Below are 24,004 nucleotides of genomic sequence, written 5' to 3' on the forward strand. Positions count from 1 at the left end.
AAAGAAATCAACAGTTTTTCTTACTTAGCAGTGAATCTCATGAACTCCTATAATGACCATCATGGCAAGATAGGGGTGTATATATGGGATAATGGCATGAATATAATAGGGGTAGCCAACCACTTTCTCTTTGGATTTAACTCCATTCCATAAGAGGAAACACATGCTTAGTTCTCTAGCCAAGGACCCATGGAGAGGAGCTCACAGACACAAGAATGGATCTATTATTCTGATAAATGATCTTAATAACCAACTGCCTTATAAATTTGCATCATTTACCAATATTAATGTAGCCCTCAGATATAGTCAAAGGAACTGCTTTTTGAAGTGGATAGTGGTTAACAAAAAAACTGACAATCCATCAAAGTGCAAAGAATAATTGTCAATGGAATTCTCACCCATAAATGAGAAATTAAAGATTCTATAATGGAAACAGTATTGACAATATTAATGAGAAATCATTTTTCAGCATTGCAATGAATCATATTGGTCTATCTTTGGGAAACTGGGCAAATTTTGACATAATAGAACATAAAGATTGCTAAATAATCATTTTCCTTCCATACACAAAATTGAGACAATGAAAAATAATTGAAGACTGTGTCATGACATCTGGTAGATAAAATTCACTCATATTCATGTAGGTTTCCTTCAGGATCGAATTAAAATCCAGGTATTTAGAAGGAACACTTTGAAGAACATATCAGAACTTGAGAAAAAAAATCAACCTTCATTTACGGCTCCATTTCTTGATATAATCTTCAGGACAATTGGCTTTTCTGGAGTATGAGTGATTTTCTTACCTAATATTAAGGGAATCTGAAATAGTTGAAAAAATACATTGATGAGTTAAATAAATTACCAATTACACAGAAGGCTGACAGATCCAATATATTAAGAACAATGGTGGTTTCTTCCTCTGTTTTCTCATGGCTGTGACCCATAACATTCAGAAGTAAGGGGGAGTAGAAATACAAGGTTAAAACTTGCTTGGTTACATAGCATGTTTTGTACCATCTTAAACAATATGGATTGCTTTCTAATTAAATAAATAAATCTATCTTTATATGTGAATCAAAGACTTTTAACACTGTGGTGGTTTGACAGACAATGACCCCCAGTGGGAGTGGCAATGTTAGGATGTATGTTCCTGTTGGAGCAGATGTGGATTTATATGAAGTATGTCACTATGGAGGTAGGTCTTGACTTCTCATATACTCAACCCATACCCATGTCTCAGGCAACTTCCTGTTGCCTTTGTATTCATATAAAGAATTCTCCAGCACCATGTCTTCCTGCGGGCCACTGTGTTCTCTGTCATGAGGATAATGGACTAATCCTCTGAAACTGTAAGGTGTCACCTCAATAAAAATGTTTTCCTTTGTAGGAGTTGCCATAGTCATGGTGTCTTTTCATTACAATAGAAACCCCAACTAAGACAAACAGCAAACCTCTAGAATTTCTTATAAACAATAAAAAAACATACTTCAGTCTATTCCTACTTCAAGATACATATGGAGCACTTTATCTGTAAAAGGCCTGAGACAAAATTATGATGGCTGTCTTCTTTATTGTTCTAAATTTTAACTGAAAATTAGAAGTTTGAAATTTGTAAAGCACATTTGTGAACACATAGTAAGCACATTTTAAAAGGTGATATAAAGTTAATTTTCATTTTGTAAAACTAGAAAGAACACCATGTGTCAGTTTGGTACATGGTAATAGTATCACAATGCATTTACTTTCCAATCTGATACATGATATAGGGAGGGACTTTGGTTACCACTATGGCATTAATCCTCTCTATATCTTCTAAAATTCTAAGATGGTACTAAAAGGGGAATTTTCACTCACTTTTACTAATTTTTTATGATGTTCTGGTCAGTTTGCAAAAGAGAAGGTCCTCTTACAGAGTAATAATCCAGTATCAGCAGAAGAATGTGCAATTGTTGTCTCATAGTTTGAGAAATGCCTTCTTGTAGGTAGTTAGAGTTTATTAAAGATTGTCAGATGCCTACAGATTGCCTATCATCAAAACAAACTCACTGAAATGAATTAAAGTACAGAGCAGGAAGACAGCTGACATAAAGTCACCAAAGGGAAAATGACCACATAATATTCTTCTATGAGGAAAACTTACTGAGTAATATTTAATACAAATGTCATGAAAATAAACTTGTTGAGTATTGCTTCATTTAAGGTAATGACAATATATTCTTAAATTCTTCAGAGGAGATCTTTTCAACATGTTTCTTTTTTTTTTTTTTTTTTGGTTTTTCGAAACAGGGTTTCTCTGCGAAGCTTTGCGCCTTTTCTCGAGCTCACTTGGTAGCCCAGGCTGGCCTCAAACTCACAGAGATCTGCCTGGCTCTGCCTCCCGAGTGCTGGGATTAAAGGCGTGCACCACCACTGCCCGGCTCAAACATGTTTCTAAATGTGACAACTTAGATTAACAGTGTAAAGAAAAGAGGGCTGAGGATTTGTAAGACTAGATGTGAACACATGGACTTCAAGGAAACAGTATTTTCTAGAGAGAACAAGGCAGATGTGTAGCAGGAATCTTAAAGAGTCTTATTAATAAAACAAACTCAGGGCCTGGTGTTGGGGTGAATGCTGGAAGATCAGAGAAGCAGAACAAGCCACAGCTACCCCACCTCACCAGTTCCTCAGCTGATCCTGTTTCCTCATACTTGAAGCCTCTGAGTCTTATACAAATGAATCTCAGCTGAACTGCTGCTCCAAAGCCTAAAAGCTTAACCAGCCAAATGCATAACCAGGCAAATGCTTCTAATTTCTGATTCTCCTGCCTTATATAGCTTTCTGCTTTCTACCATCACTCCCTGGGATTAAAGGCTCACTTTCTGGGATTAAAGGTGTGAGTCAACATGCTTGGCTGTATCCTTGAACAGATGGATTTCTGCCTCTGGAATGTTAGAATTAAAGGCATGTGCTACCGCTGCCTAACCTCTATGTTTAATATTGTGGCTGATCTGTCTCTGACCCCAGATATGTTTATTAGTGTGCTCAATATTTATATTGTGGCTGTTCTGTCTCTGACCCCAGATAAGTTTATTAGTGTGCTCAATATTTTGGGGAACACAATACCACCACATTTCTCCTTTTGTTGTCTAAAATTAAAAAATCTTATAACTAATACAAGAAAAACTATCCAATAACTATATATAATATATACAGTCAAGAATTACATTAAAGATGTCTAGTCCATTAACATTTGACAGATTCAGATAAAAAACTCATATATATATATATATATATATATATATATATATATATATATAAAATCATCCAGTCCAGTCTTTTGATAAACTCAAACAAAAAAATTTTCATTATTTTCCTATTTAAAACAGGTAATTCCTTTTTTAAAGTATTTTTTATTTCATAATAGATTCAGTAATGTACCTTTTGTCATTTTTATAACTTCCCATTTTTCTTTTTAGAATAGATTCAGTGATCTACCCATTTATCCTATTATTTCTTTATCTTTTTTCTCAGAGTAGATCCAGTGATATACCTCACAGATGCACATATAAACTTACAATGGTGTGACAGCATGCACAAGACATGTGACATGTGCAAACTCAAGCTGAAATGGTGTGTGTGTGTGTGTGTGTGTGTGTGTGTGTGTGTGTGTGTGTGTAGAATCATAGTCCTACCCATGACTGAGGAGCTTTGATGTTTGACAGTTACTATGAAAGGTAGTTTTTATTACTAATGCTGTGAACTCTCTTAAATAAACAAGATGTGAGACCAGAACACACGCATAAGAGCAGTTGTGCCACAGAAAATGGACTTGATTGACTTAAAAATTAGAGAGTAAAATGGAAAAAGAACACATTGAGTGTGAGTTGAGGTTGGGATGGAACTGGGATAAACTGTGGTGATGGGGTGAATGTGATCGAAATGCATTGTATGAATTCTCCAAGAATTAATAACAATGTTTAAAAGCATACTTAAAGAAATGCTTTTATAAAAATAATTTTGTCAGTTTTTAGTATTTAGAATAGTTTTAAATGTTTAATGTATTTATTGAAGGATTTTAATATACAAATGTCTTCCCAAGCACCATTTTAATTTTTGGAGAGAATAAAGTTAGGTGATTTAGAAAGTAGGGGATGAACAAAGATTAAAATAACAGTGGGGAGTGCATGGGGCAGTTCATAGGTGTGGGGGTTGGGGAACAGTGGCAGCCTGAAGACACCATGTCTACAATACAGAAGTAAATTGCACAAAGAAAATCTAGTGAACGTTCTTAGCTTGGAAGGGACTTCAATGATATGAACTTGTAGAATAAGAAATAATAATGAATAAAAAAGGGAAGAAACAGATGGATTTATAAGAACTTAAGTAGATGCCTGCTACTCTAGACGCGAGTTCCTAAAATGTGAGGCCAAGTGTATAAAATGTACAAAAAAAGGAGTCCTTCATATCCCTGAAAAATGATTTAATGCAGTGATTTTTGTCTCTGGCTATAAATGGGAACCTCTGTCGAATGAGTAAAGCCACTTTTGTGGGTGAAAAATTTTGGACATTCTGAGATAACACAGGGATCCTAAAGTGATCATTACACCTCTAAGAGACAAAACATGTACATATACATAGGTAAAATGAAATAAAATTTAAAAATATGTTCCATGATTGTACGATCCATAGAGTTTCAGGCTACCAGGAGAACATGGCCTACAGAATCAACTAAGCAGGGCTCATAGGGACTCAGAGACTGAAGCAGCAATCATGGAACCTTCATGGGTCAATGCAAGGCCTGCTGCATACATGCTGTAGTTGTTTAGCTTGGGGTTTTTGTAGGAATCCTAACACTGGGAGTATCAGTATCTCTGACTTTTTTTGCCTGCTCATGGGACCCTTTTCCTCATACTGGGTTGTTTCACCCAGCCTTGATATGAGCATTTATGTCCAGTCTCATTGCATATTTTTATGCCATGTGTGGTTGATATCCCTGGGAGGCCTGATATTTTCTCATGAAAAATGGGAGAGCAGTGGATCCGGGAGATAGAAGACCAAGTTGAGGAGGCACCGGGATGAGGGGAGGAAGGAGAGAGGAGGCTGTAGTCAGGATATATTTAATGAGAGAAGAATAAATAAAAAGAAAATAATCTATTCTATGTGTGGCATATACAAGAATGAAAATGCTATAAAAGTCTGTTATTTTAAAAAGGCCTATATACTACTAACAAGAAAAAAATACTCAAATTCAATGATACTATATGTAAACATAAAAAGAGTATCTTCAATGACTCTATGTGATCTTAACATTTACACTTAGACACAAACTATTTCAGAATTCAAGGGCCCGAAAGCTCACTCGTGGCTTTATATAGATCTCATGACAGAGAAAATATAAATTAAAGATAAAAGTGTATATTCTATATATATACATTTCATACATAAGTTAATATATATAACTTATGTATGAAATGTATATATATATATATATATCCACCAGTTTTTGAAAATGCCTATGAATAAAAAACAAAAACATGCTAAAAAGAATATGTTCTCTCTCACCTCTGTTTCTTCACAAGGATGCACTGAAAAGTTCTGCAGGATTTTGACAACAGCAAGCTTCATGTTAATGAGAGCAAACCTCATACCAATGCAGTTTCTAGGACCATATCCAAAAGGCAGATATGTATAAGGATTGATTTTATCTTTATTCTCCTTGCTGAACCTGGTGTCACAATTGAACAAGAACACAAAAAATGAAACACGAAATGAACAAGAGCCACATGTTTACAGTTTTCACGTACAGTATTCAGTCAGAATCATACAGGTCACTCCAGTATGTTCATTATTCCAATCAACATGAGTTAATTGATTTTGAGATTTAGAAGTTAAAGTTCTTTTTACAACTTTACAGTAAATGAGCCCCTGAAGTTAGTAAGATGATATGTAGTGAATGCTCATTGATATCAAACGTGTCTTTAAAGTTTAAAATACTAAGGATATCTTGTGTTCCCAGTGTGTGAACATTAGAAAGTAAAATTGATGAAGGAAGGACTTGCCCTGACCATAACACTTGAGTTGGGGGTTTGTTCATTGGAGAATGAGGAGATGTATGCTATAAATGAACTGTTAATATTCCATTCTCTCTTCAACATCCTCTCATTCCTTCCTGTCTTGGTTTTATTCTACTCATTCAAAACATTTCGCTCATCTTCCTCCTCTTCCTCATTAAGTCCCTGTCACATGATCTTTGACTGCCTCTCCATCTTCCAAGAGTTATTAAGTGAAGTACTTTTCAAGGGACATGCTGCTTCTGTTATCACTGAATTTTGTCTCCATCTCCTCCATTAGTGGAAAAACTACTAAAAGTACAGACCTATGTCCAATGAAAATTTGATTTCTCACATGATTATTTAAATAAAAATGCTGATTCTAGAAATATTCTAGAGGATTAATAACCATCTATTCTCTGAGAGTTCTTAAGAATCAGGGAAGATGAAGAAATACTTTCTAAGCTATTTTATAGAACTGCAATGGAGTCTAATGAAGGTTGTACTGGTATGTGTGTGCAATGTAAACTAGGTGGAATCCTGTTGTGAAGATTTTACATACACACACACACACACACACACACACACACACACATACACTCAAACAGATGGAAAACATTGGCATTCTTCTGTAGACATTTTATGTACTACATTTGATTAAAACATCAGAATTTTTAACTTTTGCATTCTTCTTCCCTGGTCTAGTCACTGATTCCCACTGAGTCTATATTATATGATTGAAAGCAGAAGCAACAATTGAGACACAAAATGAATAAGTTTGTAAACACTGAACTAAAGGAGGTGGAAGTGGTGGCTATGTAGAGGGATATAGAAATCACCTAATCAGAAAACAGGAGTTAGGTGACTCCATTCTACTCCTCTAATAAGCACTGTACATAGACCATCTGCCAACACCAGGGACACATGGCTAAGACTACAAGGTCTTAGGCATCAAGAAGTTCATAAAATTTTTTACTATTTATCTAAATTCTTGACCTTTTGATTCAGCTGCATCTATCTTTATAATATCATTTTTATATAAGTAGCATGATATGGATTGGACAGGTTATTTATAGGAATACATATATATCCACACACCTGCATGTGAGTACCTAAATAACATTTTGTGAAAAAAGAGGCCATGTACGTGAAGAAATGTGGAGAGGGATCTATAGGAGAATTTGGAGTGAGGTGATGAATGAAGAGATGATATTCTAACTTATAATATCAAAACTTAAAAAAAAGTTAAAATATGATCTTGTACTTTTATTAGTGGGGCAACAATGGCAATCTAGCAACTGTTTCCATGTTACATACAATTCCCACAGACTGGGCATTATTTTTCACTAACAGAATACACCAATTCTGATTCAAGAGGGATGAAAATAACAGCTTTCTAATGAGTAGATTACTTGACTTTGGAGGACTCACCCACTGGATAAGTGTGAGGGAATTTCCTTCACAAAACAGACAGGAATAAGACTAAGGGGACTTAATATTAACATTCATCCTCAGTGATGCACCTTATACCATCTAAGAGAAGGTTTTTTGTACCTTTACCTGCACCAATGTCTAATACAATAGATTGTTATATTTGGGAAATTATTCATATATTTTGGAATGGTTCCAGAGTAAAGAAATATAAACTTCACAACTTAAATAAGATAATTAATTTCCTAATCATGGTAATTTTACTTGCCGTCTTTGAAACACACATACACCCACACACACACATAAACATTCAAGCACATGTCATAAAATAGCAATTATAGATTATAGAAGGTAATCAGCACTTATACAGTTGAAAACTGATATTTTTTCTAGTATCTAAATATCTACACACATTTCCAAATATGTCCAATGATGTCATTATATTAATGGAATTTATATTAAGATTTTGTGGTAGTTTGAATGAAAATAGCCCCATAGGCACATAGCGACTGGCACTATTGGAAGGTGTGGCCTTTTGTGGTAAAGTGTCACTGGTTGTGGGCTTGGAGGTCTCAGAAGCTCAAGCCAAGACTATTGTCTTTCTTCTCTCCCTGCTACCTGCTGATCTGGACGTAGAACTCTCAACTACTTCCCCAGCCCAATGTCTGTCTACATGCTGCCATGCTTCCTGCCATGATGATAATGAACTAAATAAACCTCTGAAAACATAAGACAGCCCCAAAAAATATTTTCCTTTATAAAAGTTACCATGGTCATAGTATCTCTTCACAATTTTAAAAACCCTGACTAAGACAGGTTTAAGCCTCTATAACAAAATTACAGAATATAAAAATGTCATTTTTGGTCCAATAATGTCTGTAGTGTTTACAATAATTATCAGTACATAGTAATGGCATTCTAAAATCAAGCAAATGTAGCAAGGTAATACAAATTTATATTTAAGTGATTAAAATAAGAGACATCTTAACATACTTAAAGAAGTCTGGTTATGTGTAATTTCCCTTTCTCAGGGACCTCATACCTTTCAGGACGGAATTTCTTAGGCTCTGGCCAGTATCTTGGGTCTTGGTGAAGAACATAGATAGGTATGATCACCTGTGTCCCTTTGGGAATGAATACACCATCGACTTCAGCATTTTTCTTACTGAGCCTGTTAACCCTGTTAGCAACTGGGTATAATCTCATAGTTTCATTCACCACCATGTCCAGATATTCCATCGCTACCAGGGCTTCATAAGTGGCAGGTGCCTGGGAAAATGAAAAAAAAAAATAGTACAATTCACACTTTTTAAATCCTATGACTGAATTTAATTTATAACTATAGATGTCCAAGTTTATCAATGCCATATTAAATAGGAATAGTATATGAAATTACAGTGACTGACTTCAGTTGAATCTTTTCTCTTTGAAACTCCTTATGGTAAAACAGCCTAAAATGGAGATGAATTGAGCAAAAAATTTCTATTCTAGTGAGAGAACCATTCAGCTCCAGGCTCAATTTCTGAAAGAAACGTTTCCTTGTTACTTCATTGTGGGGCGTTTACCCACCACCCCCACAGCTTCCCAGAGTTTTCTTGAGTGCGATCAGCAGGAAATATTAGATAGAAGTATTTATAGTGGAGAATCTTGCGGAGATAAACAGATAGAAAATAAAGGATAGCCTCGAGAGGGCCTGGAACCTATTCCAATGGGCCCGGACTGTCTCTGGTCCAGGGTTTTTATAGAGATGCCAAGGGGTGGAGCAAAAGACCTCCTCCCCCAGCACAACCAAGTGCAGACCATCTCAGACACCTGCACTCAGGCCCGTGGTCCTGATCATCCTCTATTCGGACCTGCTGGGTAAAGCCACGAGGAACCCCAGAACGGGCTCCCACAGGTCCACCCTTCTTAATATATAAAAAAAATAACTATTAATGGCTTACAGAAATCTCCATAGCTGTTACACCTCCCAGTATGGGAGTAGAGGATGATATAAATGGCATTTCTCTTTTGAATTAGGTCCAAGATGACCACAGCAGTCTTAGCTGCCTCAAGCCCTTTCTAAACCAAAACTCTTAAGGCAACTACAAACTTAAAGAATCCCTTAGCTTCATCATTACCATTAACAAGTTAACATAAATATTGCTATACATAGTCACAATTCTCTCAATCTTACAACTCAATGCAAACTCTTAACAGAACCATTTGAATTAGCATATATGGTGCTATATATAGTTAACAATTTTCTCCGTCTTACAACTTTAACTCAGTCACTTTTCTTGTTAACAGAACATAGGAAAAAATTCGATATATTCACATCAAACTTAAACATTTCCTCAACTCCACAAAACCAGGGTGCATTAATATCAATAGGTTTCTGCGAACATAATTCAATCTCATAGCTCCTCCTTTTCTTTATAATTTTTAAACAAAAACTCAAACCTAGTTAGAGGAACCCAAACTCATACAATTCCTACAAACCCATATTGAAAAGCAATATTTTCGATCTAACCATTAACACTTTGAAAACTTAGCAAAACATCCAAAAGCAGTTTCTTTTTTTTTTTTTTTTTTTTTTTTTTTTTGGTTTTTCGAGACAGGGTTTCTCTGTGTAGCTTTGCACCTTTCCTGGGACTCACTTGGTAGCCCAGGCTGGCCTCGAACTCACAGAGATCCGCCTGCTTCTGCCTCCCGAGTGCTGGGATTAAAGGCGTGCGCCACCACCGCCCGGCTAGCAGTTTCTTAATAAAACTCTTTACACACTTTAAAAATAGTCTCTTAGTATACCCCATTTGCATTTCTTACTAACAAAACATGACATGAATCCACTCAAACAACAATTTAAATTAAATAGACTAAAGAATATTAACTCTCTCTTTTCTTTATAATTTTAAGCAAAATCTCAAATCTAGTTATAAAACCCAAACTTTTCTGTTTAAACAGTTCCATTTGTAACATAAAACCAGTTCCATAAGTAATTCCATTTTTACATAAACAGTTCCACAAAACAATTCATAAATTACCAGTTAATAAAGCATATATGCATACACAAAATTGCATCGTGATTCTAAGTAGAAATACATTTCTTCATTTAAATAGTTCCATTTTTAACCCAATTCCAGAAAACCGTTCCTAGGTCATTACTATAAGTAAGCTCAAAATTGTCCCATTACAGTGAAATCTCTATTTTTCTTTTCATTTCTTAAATCCCAAAATTCAAATGATAAATTCTGGTACTAGCCTTCCAAATATGAGAAATCCATAACCAAAATCTTTTTGTAATTTTAATCTCATTTTTAAGTTCAAAAAGTTCAAACAAGAAAAATTCTGATATCAGGCTTTCACTTCTAAATATGAAGAGACATTTTTCAACCAAAACTTTTTGCAGTTAATTTTTGTTCAAACAAGCGTCTCTGCAACTTTTGTTCTCACAGACAGAACTTTTTAGTTATAGTAATATTTTAAACCGCACCGTTTTTGCTGTTAGCTCAGGTTTTTCTGTGCTGCGTTGATATTCCACGGATCTCAGCTGCGGATGCCTTGTGTTGGTTCTAGCATCCGCCATTCTTAGCTTCTTAGCGGCTTCTGGAGCTTTTGAAACCATTCAGACTGCCCACTTTGCAGTCTACTAGGACACTATCTCCTGTGTCTCAGGTGTTTTCACCATATACATTAATAGACTCACACTTAACATTTACACTTTACAGACCCACATAACATGTGCTTAAGCATAAACTCACTCAACATTTACACATTTTTACAAACTCACATATAACATATTAACATCTACTTACTTATACTTTAAGGAAGCTATAGAACTACTTTAGCAAATATATTTCTTATTAATTCTTATATACTTATATTCATTCCATCTTATTTCTTATTTTAAACTTACACTTACAACTAGCATCTTACAAGCTTATTACTACATGTCTGAAGACTACCTTAGATACTTCTTACAAGCTTATATTCTTAAAGGAACTCTATAGATCTATTTTACAAACTTATATAGGCTACCATTAGCGTATATCTAACTTAGCAAAGACCTAAAGATTTCTTAACACAGATCTAACAAGACAGAATTTTTACAAACTCACATATCTTATTTTCGTCTTTCTACTTCTTACTCTTAATTATCATCACCATCTCTATCAGAAAGATTCTCTTAACTAGACAGGAAGTACGTACAACATTTCTAAAGTTTACAGTTTATAGTTAGCTTTGTTATAAAGCACTGGGATTTAGTGAGTGTTGTCATTATAGAGTTGTGATACTTGTTGCTAGGGGATTGTAACATTCTCAGGACGAAGCCACACCCCAAAGTTGCGAGTCGGCCTTTTCGAACCAGCAGAGATGCACTGTCAGCGGTAAATGGTTTTTAACTAGAGACTGTCCTGTCCCTTCACCCAAATTCATAATAGCTCCCCTAAGAACTTCAACTCAAACAAACGTTTCTATCACAGCAGTACTTTTGGTTTGTTCTACTGAAAAACTTTACGCTGAGGGTGAAATTATCTTATTTAGCTGCTGTAAAGCTCTTCGCCAATACTGCACAGCTATTAGGTAGTATTTTAAGGATTTTAAAGTGACTTGTTTGCTCTTATAGGTAGCTTTTTGTCATCCAACTGCCGTAAAAACTTTGCACAGCTATTAGGGTAAATAAGGCATTTTACCAACAGAGCCCCAAACCATGAAGCACCTAGTTCCGTATCCTTTCAATTTTTCATTGGAACTGACACTTAAACTCTTAGACGATTTTCCTCCTTATTCTTTTAAAAGCTGTATTTTAAGTTTACCATGAACATATTTTCAAGCTGACAAAAGTGTTTTAGGGCAATTCCGCCATCTTTAGTGGAAAAACTACCTTTCTCAGAATGCATTTCCCTTATATCAGTCCCTAATAATATCAGTCCCTTATATCAGTCCTTTATATCATTTCCCTTATACCAGTCATTTCCCATAGTTCTTTTTGGGTCTGAGAGTCAACTAGTTCTCTTTTACTAGACTTGCCCGAGAGGTTTGAACAAAGTCTCTTGCCTTTGCAACGGGAGATTTGAACAAGCATTTTACATTTTCAATTGTGGGACATTGGGAGGTTTCTATTCGCTCCTCAGCTGGCTTCAACAGGTGTCTCTCCTTCAGTTGACACTGGCCCCCAGATCAGAAACATGCCTGCCTCATTAGCTGGCATTGAGGCTGGCATTTCTGATAGCAACTTTCCTCAGGGCTTGTGTTTGTTTTAGCCAGTCAGTGAAAAGCAAGATCATGTACAACAGCTTTTCCATAGCTCCTTCAGAGAGATTTTCTCCCACTGATCTTATTCTCATTTTGCTTGTTCCTTCCCTGCCAGATGCAGAGCTTCAGGTATCTGTCTGCGGCTCTGTACCTCTGCTAGCTGCCTTTGAAGGTAGGGGCTTTTTTTCTCCCCCTCCCCGAATCTGCCTCAAATTCTAGCAGCTTTTTCAGGTCATGCATTTTCTGGGGAGGATTATGTCCCTTCTCTGTTCTTCAGAGTATTTCTCCCAGACAGTTCCCAGTTTGGTCTCAATTTATCCCTCTACCCCAGAAATGGTTTCCGACACTAGAGCGGCGGCTTTCCCTGCTACTGAAGGTAGGGGCTTTTTGTCCGTTTCTGTTTTCAGGGTCTGTGTGGTTTGCGTACAGACTGAAAAATTTAACAAGGGAGGTTTTTGCCATTTCTAAACTCCCATTAGAACAGGTGTTTTGCCTCATCAGGCCTTCACCGGGCGCAGTCCCCCAGTGGGTTGGGTTTGCTTGTCTAGGTGCTCAAGGACAGAGCTTATGCCAGGGGCAATCACCCCTCAGGGCTACACTCCCTCATCTTAGGGAGTCAGGTGAAACAAAGCTTTTCTCAAAGAGGTGCTTTCTCTGACAGAAAAGAAAGCTTTACTCCTGGATAGTTCTGTTCTGCCCTGGCTGGGCTCTTTCCCCAGACAGCGTTCTGACTTGGCAGCACGACTGCTTCAGACACAATTCAGCTTTACTGTTTTCCCAGAAAGGTCCTTACTCTGATAGGAAAGCTTTTTCTCAGATTTCTTTTTGCAGCAGTGGACCTATCAACCCGGGACTTGTAGGAAAGTGCACAACTGTGCCGCTCCCACCGGCTTTAGCTTTGTTTATTCATTAGCAATCTTCCCCTGGGTCCTGAACCTTCCTGCCTCAGCTCTGTGCTCCAGGAAGTTTACAACTGCAGGAACCCTAGTATCCCCGAAATGCACCCCAACTCAGAGATGCTGGCCAGTCACCTCTGGGTTTTTGGTCAAAAGCGAGGATACAATGCTAACAGTGTTTGCATTGCTTCAGGGGATCTTTGCATTAGGAAGATTAGGAGCACCTTTTCATTCTGAAAGGCTCACTCAGAAACAGAGCACTTGATGCCTCAGCTCGGCTGTAACTGAAAAGCTTGGCTTTTTGCTTTTCTTGGGTAAAGTTTGCTGCCCTTTTGGGCTCTCTGTAGCTGTTCACCCTTGCTCTCCCCAAGCTTTTCCGTCAGGATATTCTGACCCACTGTCTTTTACTAGATTGAAGAGAGCTTATTAGAGGTTTTTAGAAACTTGTTCCTGCCTCCTGCATTGCAGGGAGGATTGTTAAAGCTTGAAAGAGAACTTCGAGGTTTTGCTGTCTTAAGAGATTTGTTGTTTTCCCTTAGAGCTAATCACAGGTGGTCCCCATACTAATATCTTCAGGTGATTCTAATTTTTTGTCATCTCCCAGAAGGACAAATTTAGTTTTTAAGTTTAAGAGAGCTTTTGAGAAAGATTAAGGCTTTTTAGAGAGTTTTTTCCCCCAAAATTTTTCAAGAAAATCTTTAGAGTTTAAGAGAAAGGTTTCTCCCCCCCCAGGAGAAAGACCAACTTTTCCCAAAACTTCCCAACTTTAAATTTTGACTTCTTACACCCCCATTTTTGCCTCAGGGAGAAATTACTTTCTCCTGCCGCTTGGATTTGGCATTTCAGCTGTCCCCAGGTCAAAAGCTTCCATAGGAAACTTTTTCTTCCCCATAAGCTCAAAGAAGAGCTTTTTTACTACCCGAAAAGCCCAAAGAAAGATTTTTTCCCCCAGTTTGCTTTCAAAGCCCCCAAAGTTAGAAAATTGAAGAGTTTTTCTGTCTAGTTGCCTTACTTATTTTTTCCTACACAATCTTACACTTCTAAGTTTTTCTTAAACTATATTACTACCCTATACCTTAGTTTTCACAGATAGAAATTGAGAAAGGGATAGAAGATAGAAAATTTTGACAGAAGAGAATTTCGCTGCAGCATCGGACATCCTTCCAGTCCGCTTTCCTTTTCTCTCGAGGATAAAACCCCTGCCTCACCAAAAAATATATATATATAAAATATTTTTTTTTTCATAACACCGGCATGCCTTTCCACTGGCAGGGCTGACTCAGCACTTTCACCAAAAACTCTGTATTAAGACTATTATTTTCCTTTATCTTTAGTCCCTATTACTTTGTCTTTAGTCCCTGTTCATTTGTCTTTAGTCCCCCCTTTTTTGTCCCCTTTTTTTTCTTTCATCCCTTTTTTCCTTTCTTTAGTCCCTTTTTTTCTTTAGTCCCTTTTTTCTTTAGTCCTTTTTTTTTTTGTCCCTGTTCACGGCGCCATTCTGTGGGGCATTTACCCACCACCTCCACAGCTTCCCAGAGTTTTCTTGAGTGCGATCAGCAGGAAATATTAGATAGAAGTATTTATAGCGGAGAATCTTGTGGAGATAAACAGATAGAAAATAAAGGATAGCCTCGAGAGGGCCTGGAACCTATTCCAACGGGCCCGGACTGTCTCTGGTCCAGGGTTTTTATAGAGATGCCAAGGGGTGGAGCAAAAGACCTCCTCCCCCAGCACAGCCAAGTGCAGACCATCTCAGACACCTGCACTCAGGCCTGTGGTCCTGATCATCCTCTATTCGGACCTGCTGGGTAAAGCCACGAGGAACCCCAGAACGGGCTCCCATACTTCATATGTTTTTCTATTAAATCTCTAACTTTCAACATCCCAGGGGATAAAGTCACCTGAAAAGAAGGTCTATATTAATCAATTAGGAATTGCTAGCTTAGATTGGATTGTGCATATATGTGGGAGAGTTGATGCCCTAAAAGTTCATTGATGTAGGAGGGTCTAGCAAGTTGCATGTAGTACTATTTTCTGATTTGATGATCCTAAGCTGCATGAAAACAACTAGATAATGATATGTCATTGAGTTGGCCAGAGAGTAGTCAGCAACCTTCATAGTTCCTGCTGTGCTTCTTTGGCTGTGTGTGAGTACCTTGGTCAGAAGCAGTGCTGCGTAGAGAGGCAGGCAGTCCTGACTAAAAGTCTGTATCTTGAGTTCCTGCATTGACTGTCCTCAGTGTTAGCCTGTCATGTGAAAATGTAGGCTAAGTTAAATGTTTTTCTCCCCATAGTTGTTTTGGATCATGGCATTTGTCACAGTGACAGAATGAAACAAAAAGAGGGTGTGAGTATGAGGTCTGAAAATGATTTGAATACAAGTCATTGACAATCCAGCCAGTCCCAGAGTTCAGGTACCTCACACACACACACTATGCATTTGGGGCATAGATGAGAAGACAGCTCATATGATGTTTGGCTCTCACATTGTGGGACTCTGAAGCTCCCATGATGAAGAGGTGAACATTTTAAGCTGAAAGCTGCCATGATGCCCTTTGTTGTATTCTAATTATGTGATTAGAGAGAGGAATAATGAAGACCATAGCTAACCAGCCTGCACAGAAAGGACCACACAAGACACCAATCATATTAGTAATGCCAAAGAATTTCCAGTGAAAATAATACAGCTATTAGGTCAATTGTTTAAGTTCTAGGGGTATGGTTAAGAGCACTGTTTACTCTTACAGAGGACCCAAGTTCAGTGCCCAGTACACATATGGTAAGCACATTTCTCAGAAGTCTAATTACAGGAAATCTGAGGCAATTTTCTGGCTTCCTTGTGTTTTAGATATGCATATGTTACAGATATATACATGCAGGCAAAACACCCATTTGAGTTTAAAGGAGAAACTTGACTGACACTTGATTATCCCTAAAAATCTAAAGATATTTTATGCATTTTTTGATTTGTTTCATTGTAGTTAGAGATAGTGTTTACTACAGGGTCAGTACAGAATTACAGAGATTAATTTTTCTCTACACATAAGTTTTTCTTTGTTTTAGATTTTCACAGGTTATGGCTGAAAGAATCATTTCTTACTGTATTTACTATAATTCTAAATTCAAGTACAGAAGTAGTGTTTCACATTGAGGTTTGACAATTTCCCTGTAGCTTCCAGCACCATCCACTCACCTTATTGGGCAGGACTGCATCAATCTCGTTCTGAAGTTTCTTCTGTACATTGGGGTGAATCGCCAGTAAATACATAATAAAGGAAAGAGCAGTGCTTGTTGTCTCATAGCCAGCAAAAATAAATGTGATTGATTGGGCCAGGATCTCCAGATCAGAAAGAGCTGAAATGAGATTAGACATTTTATGTCAGTGATCAAAGCTGGTACCTACATAGAGCCTTTACCTGCTTTGATCTACCATCTTTGATACAGGAAGGTACACTGTACTTTATCTACAATGGAGTAATGCCTGCAAGATATGCACAGGCAATGGTGGTACAATACGTGTGGGAGTAACCAACCAATAACTGATTTGACTTACGACCTACTCCATGAGATGGAACCAAGATTGGCGCCACTTAGGTGACCTAGAACCTGAGACCAGATATCCCAGGGACCAAGAGCAAATAATACTGTTGTAAAAAAAAAAAAGAAATGAATGGATAAAATGGCTCCAAATGATATTCTGTTTTACTTGTAGATAAGTTCCTTGCTCAGTCATCATGATAGAAGACTCCTCGACAGATGATGGGAACAAATATAGAGAAAGACAGCCAGACAATAGGCAGATAGTAAGAGCATTTGGAAAACTCAGTCTTAAATGGGATGTTTCCACCAAATCTCTCTCTACATAGTCCAGGAAATCCCACAAAAAAGGAGTCAGGAAGACTCTATGAGGCAGTGGGGATGAGAATACCAAGAAAAACAAGAATACAAAACTCCAATTCAACATGATGAAATGTCATGAACACCAAGAGACTGAAGAAGCATGAATAGGGTCTTTGCAGGTATCTACAGGTCCTCTGTGTATGTATTTTGGATCCCAGTGTTTCTATGTTATTCTTGAGTGTGCAAATGACTGGGTCTCTGATTCTTGCATCTTGTTTTCGACTCTTTTCTTCTGTTAGTTTTTCTTCCCCAGCTTTGATATATTAGTTTTTGTCTTTCTATATTTTATTTTGTTATATTAGAAAATGAGTACATAAATGAAAACCTAGTCATTGGAGAAAAGAGAAACAACTGAGTGGTCTTTTATGTGTCTTTGGAGAGCGGAAACCAGGTTTCTTTCCAAATGGAGTGACACTGGGAATATCAACCACTCCAGGACAGGCTTCATTCTCAGCAGTCATTGCCCAATATATTATGGAGTCCAGAGTTTGTGTGTGTGTGTGTGTGTGTGTGTGTGTGTGTGTGTACTTTTATTTAGTTACATTTTAGTGTTTGTTTTGGGTACTGTTTTGTGTTTTCTCCTTTGTATTGAGAAATTTTCTGTTGTATTGGGCTTTTGTTTGCTTTTGAAAAAGAACTTAAACTTTGCTCGGTGGAGGGAGGCCTTTAAAGAGAGGAAGAATATGATCAAAACATATTTAATTTAATAAATTATTTAGTAGTAGAAAATAACAAAAATAGGGCATTGACTTCAAATGTAGGATTAACTATTAAATTAATTAATTAAAATTTCCAAAACACATATTGTAGTACCAATGTATGGAAAGAAGCATTACTGTGAAATACTACACCCAGCCACAGTGAGTAAAAGAATGAAGAAGAAATACATTGTAGACACTGGGATTTTTCTTCTTAAATGTACTGTGTTATTGTGAAAGGAAAAATAAATTTCCACAGTCCCTTAAGCTAGTGAACACACTTCCAATGCATGAACCACAGTGAAAGTTGCTATTTAGATACTCTGATTCTTGATTGGGTACTCTGGAAGCAGATTTGCAAGTAGAGGTTCTGATTCAGTGGCACAGCCTGAGGCAGAGAATCACCATTTGACTGATGATGTGACCCACACATCAATGAAGACAATTAGAGTATAAAAGCAATGCTTATAACAGACCTTCTGATCTTAAAAGTTTCATTAAAATATAATTATTCCCAGCCCAGACCCCATCGCAGGGCAACAGGCATTCCGGGGAAGACATGCCCAACTTGGCCCCAGATTCTGGCCAACGGGCAGGTTCCCTTCTATCCCCACGGAGAAGGATCCCCTTCTCCAAGCCCCCTGGCAGACCCTGCAATCCCCACGCTCTGCCCCGACACCCATCCACCCCAGCAGCTTCCTGAGATTTAGAGACCGGCCCCCAGCTCCCATCCTGTACTGGACTTCACTTCTGGACAAGAGTTCCCATCATGCCCTGGACTTCCCTTCTGGACAAGCACACCCACCCTGCCCCAGACTTCCTGTCTGGATAAGAGCTCCCATCCTGCCCTGGAGTTCCCATTTGGACAAGAGAGCTCCCATTTGGACAACAGAGAGAGATGTCCTGAATCTGTCAGCTCTGTCTGAACCAAGTGGGCTGATAAGACCAAGAACAAACCACAAGGAGATGGGCAGACATCAAGGAAAAAGTACATACAACAAAATGAAGAGCAATACAGCACCACCAGAACCTAAAACGCCTCCAACATCTAGACCTGAACATCAAAATTTGGAAAAAGCAGAAGAAAACAGCCTTATGAATAACATCATGAAAAAGGTAGAGGCTTGTGTAGAGGAAAAGACAAAAAAATGGTAAGAACGCTATAAACAACTAGAGGAAAGGACAAACAAATTAGAAGAAAACAATAAAGTCCTGGAAGAAAACAATAAAGTGCTGAAAGAAAATCATGAAAAAGCAATGAAACAAATAAAGGAAACAATCCAAGACCTGAAAAGGGAAATAGAAACAATGAAGAAGACACAAACAGAGGGAATGCTGGAAATAGAAAATCTGAGTGAACTATCGGAAACTTCAGATGCAAGTATAACCAACAGAATGCAAGAGATGGAAGAGAGGATATCTGGCTTTGAAGCAACAGTAGAAGGAATAGATTCATCAGTCAAAGAAAACACTAAAGCCAACAAAGTCATGAACCAAAATGTCCAAGAAATTTGGGACACCATGAAAAGACCAAACCTACGAATAATAGGGACAGAAGAAGGAGAAGAATACCAACTCAAAGCCACAGAAAATATATTCAACAAAATCATAGAAGAAAACTTTCCCAACTTAAAGAGAGAAATGCCTATGAAGATACAAGAAGCCAATAGAACACCAAACAGACTAGACCCCCCAAAAAAGTCCCCTCACCACATAATAATTAAACAACTAAACGTACAGAATAAAGAAAGAATATTAAGAGCAGCAAAGGAAAATGGCCAAGTGACATATAAATGCAAACCCATGAGAATAACACCCGATTTCTCAATGGAGACTTTGAAAGCCAGAAGGATCTGGACAGATGTAATGCAGACACTAAGAGACCATGGATGTCAGCCCAGACTAATATACCCAGCAAAACTTTCAATCATCATAGACGGAATGAACAAGACATTCCAAGAAAAAGCCAGATTTAAACAATACTTATCCACAAACCTAGCCCTACAGAAAGCACTAGAAGGAAAATTCCAACCTAAGGAAGTCAGATACACCTTCAAAAACACAGGCAATAGATAAAGCCACAATAGTAAACCCCAAAGAATAGAAGTACACACACACTACCACCAAAAAATAACAGGGATTAACAATCACTGGTCATTAATATCCCTTAATATCAATGGACTTAATTCACCTATAAAAAGACATAGGCTTATAGAATGGATACGAAAGCAAGACCCATCTTTTTGCTGCATAAAAGAAACACATCTCAAATTCAAAGACAGACACTACCTAAGAATAAAAGGCTGGGAAAAGACTTTCCAATCAAACGGTCTTAAGAAACAAGTAGGTCTAGCCATCCGGATATCCAGGAAAATAGAATTCAAACTAAAATTAATCAAAAGAGATCGAGAAGGGCATTACATACTCATCACAGGAAAGATCCACCAAGATGAAGTTTCAATTCTGATCATTTATGCCCCAAACACAAGGGCACCCACATATGTAAAAGAAACATTACTAAAGCTTAAACCACATATAAAACCCCACACATTAATAGTGGGAGATCTCAACACCCCACTTTCACCAATGGACAGATCTCCCAAATCGAAACTTAACAGAGAAATAAAGGACTTAACTGATGTCATGACACAAAAAAACCTAATAGATATCTACAGAATATTCCATCCTAACAAGAAAGAATATACTTCTTCTCAGCACCCCATGGAAGTTTCTCTAAAATTTACCACATACTTGGCCACAAAGCAAACCTCAACATATACAAAACATTGTGAATAACCTCCTGTGTTCTATCAGACCACCATGGTTTAAAGTTAGATTTTAACAACAACAAAAACTACAGAAAACCTAAAATCTCATGGAAACTGAATAATGCTCAACTGAATCACCAATGGGTTAAAGAATGAATAAAAAAAGAAATAAAGACTTCCTAGAGATCAACGAAAATGAAGACACCACATACCCAAACTTATGGGACACTATGAAAGCAGTGCTAAGAGGGAAATTCATACCACTAAATGCCCACATAAAGAAGTTGGAGAAATCTCACACTAGTGACTTAACAGCATACCTGAAAGCTCTAGAACAAGAAAGAAGCAAAGTCTCCCAGGAAGAAGAGACACCAGGAAATTATCAAAGTGAGAGGTGAAATCAATAAAATAGAAACTAAGAGAACAATACAAAAAAATTAATGAAACAAAGAGTTGGTTCTTTGAGAAAATCAACAAGATAGACAAGCCCCTATCCAAACTAACCAAAAGACAGAGAGAGAGAATCCAAATCAACGAAACCAGAAATGAAAAGGGGGACATAACAACAGACATTGAGTAAATCCAAAGAATAATCAGGTCATATTTCAAAAACCTCTACTCCACAAAACTGGAAAATCTAAAAGAATTGAATAATTTTCTGGATAAATACAACATACCTAAGTTAAATCAAGACCAGATAAACTATTTAAATAGTTTAATAACCCCTAAGAAAATAGAAACAGTCATTAAAAGTCTCCCAACCAAAAAAAGTCCAGGACCAGACGGTTTCAGTGCAGAAGTCTACCAGATCTTCAAAGAAGAGTTAATACCAATACTGTCTAAATTGTTCCACATAATAGAAACAGAAGGAACATTACCAAACTCCTTCTATGAGGCTACAATTACCCTGATTCCTAAACCAAACAAGGATACAACAAAGAAAGAGAACTACAGACTGATCTCCTTCATGAACATTGATACAAAAATACTCAATAAAATACTGGCAAACAGACTCCAAGAACACATCAGAACAATTATCCACCATGATCAAGTAGGCTTCATCCCAGGGATGCAAGGGTGTTTCAACAAATGAAAGTCTGTCAATGTAATACACCATATAAACAAACTCAAAGAAGAAAACCATGTGATCATCTCACTCGATGCAGAAAAGGCATTTGACAAAATCCAACATCCCTTCATGATAAAAGTCTTGGAAAGATTAGGAATACAGGGATAAAAGCAATTTACAGCAATCCAACAGCCAACATCAAACTAAATGGAGAGAAACACAAAGCAATTCCACTAAAATCAGGAACGAGGCAATGTTGTCTGCTCTCCCCATACTTATTCAATATAGTACTTGAAGTTCTAGCCAGAGCAATAAGACAACATAAGGAGATTAAGGGGATACAAATAGGAAAGGAAGAAGTTAAGCTTTCCCTATTTGCAGATGACATGATAGTATACTTGAGTGACCAGAAAGATTCCCCCCAGGAACTGACAAAGCTTATAAACACCTTCAGCAACATAGCAGGAAACAAGATCAACTCAAAAAAATCAGTAGCCTTCCTATATACAATGGACAAAGAAGCTAAGAAGGAAATCAGAGATATGTCACTCTTTACAATAGCCACAAATGACATAAAATACCTTGGAGTAACACTAACCAAGCAAGTGAAGAACATATATGACAAGAACTTTAAGTCCCTGAAAAAAGAAATTGAAGAAGATTGCAGAAAATGGAAAGATCTCCTATGCTCATGGATAGGCAGAACCAACATAGTAAAAATGGCAATTTTACCAAAAGCAATCTACAGATTCAATGCAATCCCCATCAAAATACTAACACAATTCTTCACAGAGCTGGAAAGAATAATACTCAACTTCATATGGAAAAACAAAAAACCCAGAATAGCCAAAAGAATCGTGTACAATAAAACAACCTCTGGAGGCATCACAATCCCTGACTTCAAGCTCTACTATAGAGCTACAGTAATAAAAACAGCTTGGTATTGGCAAAAATACCGACATGTGGACCAATGGAATCGAATTGAAGACCCTGACATTAACCCACACACCTATGAACATATAATTTTTGACAAAGAAGCCAAAAGTGTACAATGGAAAAAAGAAAGCATCTTCAACAAATGGTGCTGGCATTACTGGATTTCAACATGTAGAAGGCTACAAATAGATCCATATCTGTCACTGTGCATAAAACTTAAGTCCAAGTAGATCAAGGACCTCAACATAAATCCAGCTACTCTGATCCTGCTAGAATAGAAAGTAGGAAGTAGTATTGAGCACATTGGCATAGGAGATCACTTCCTAAACATAACACCAGTAGCATAGACAGTGAGAGAAACAATCAATCAATGGGACCTCTTGAAACTGAGAAGCTTTTGTAGAGCAAAGGATATGGTCAACAAGGCAAAGTGACAGCCTACAGAATGGGAAAAGATATTCACCAACCCCACATGTGACAGAGGACTGATATCCAGAATATATAAGGAACTCAAGAAATTAGACATCAAAATGACCAACAGTCCAATTAAGATATGGGCTTTAGAACTAAATAGAGAATTGTCAACAGAGGAAACTCAAATGGCTGAAAGACATTTAAGGAATTTCTCAACATCCCTAATCCTCAGGGAAATGCAAATCAAAACAACTCTGAGAAACCACCTTATGCCTGTCAGAATGGCTAAGATCAAAAACACTGAAGACACTTTATAATGGAGAGTATGTGGAACTAGGGAAACTCTCCTCCACTGCTGGTGAGACTGCAATCTTGTACAACCACTTTGGAAATCAATATGGCACTTTCTTAGAAAATTGGGAATCAATCTCCCCCAAGATCCAGCTATACCACTCTTGGGCATATACCCAAGAAATTCTCAATCATACCACAAGAGCACTTGCTCAGTTATGTTCATATCAGTATTGTTTGTAATAGCCAAATCCTGGAAACAACCTAAATGCCCTTCAACTGAAGAATGGAAAAATAAAATGTGGCACATATACACAATGGAATACTACTCAGC

The 24,004-nt window shown here is 37.3% G+C and overlaps 1 protein-coding gene across 2 annotated transcripts in view; it reads right to left on the bottom strand.

Moving 5' to 3' along the window:
* Positions 1-201: 201 nt before the first annotated feature.
* LOC114684395 (cytochrome P450 3A13-like) overlaps positions 202-24,004 on the bottom strand; it is a 99,226-nt gene continuing 75,423 nt past the window's right edge. For both annotated transcript variants that reach the window (XM_037198477.1, XM_028858959.2), the window contains exons 10-13: positions 16,788-16,948; positions 8,506-8,732; positions 5,545-5,707; positions 202-819 (exon numbers count right to left, since the gene is read on the bottom strand). In XM_037198477.1, coding sequence (XP_037054372.1) covers positions 724-819; positions 5,545-5,707; positions 8,506-8,732; positions 16,788-16,948 — 647 coding nt within the window. In that variant the 3' untranslated portion in view covers positions 202-723. The remainder of the gene's footprint in view (positions 820-5,544; positions 5,708-8,505; positions 8,733-16,787; positions 16,949-24,004) is intronic.

Source organism: Peromyscus leucopus, chromosome 23 (genome assembly GCF_004664715.2).
Source record: "Peromyscus leucopus breed LL Stock chromosome 23, UCI_PerLeu_2.1, whole genome shotgun sequence".
NCBI classification, from domain to species: domain Eukaryota; kingdom Metazoa; phylum Chordata; class Mammalia; order Rodentia; family Cricetidae; genus Peromyscus; species Peromyscus leucopus.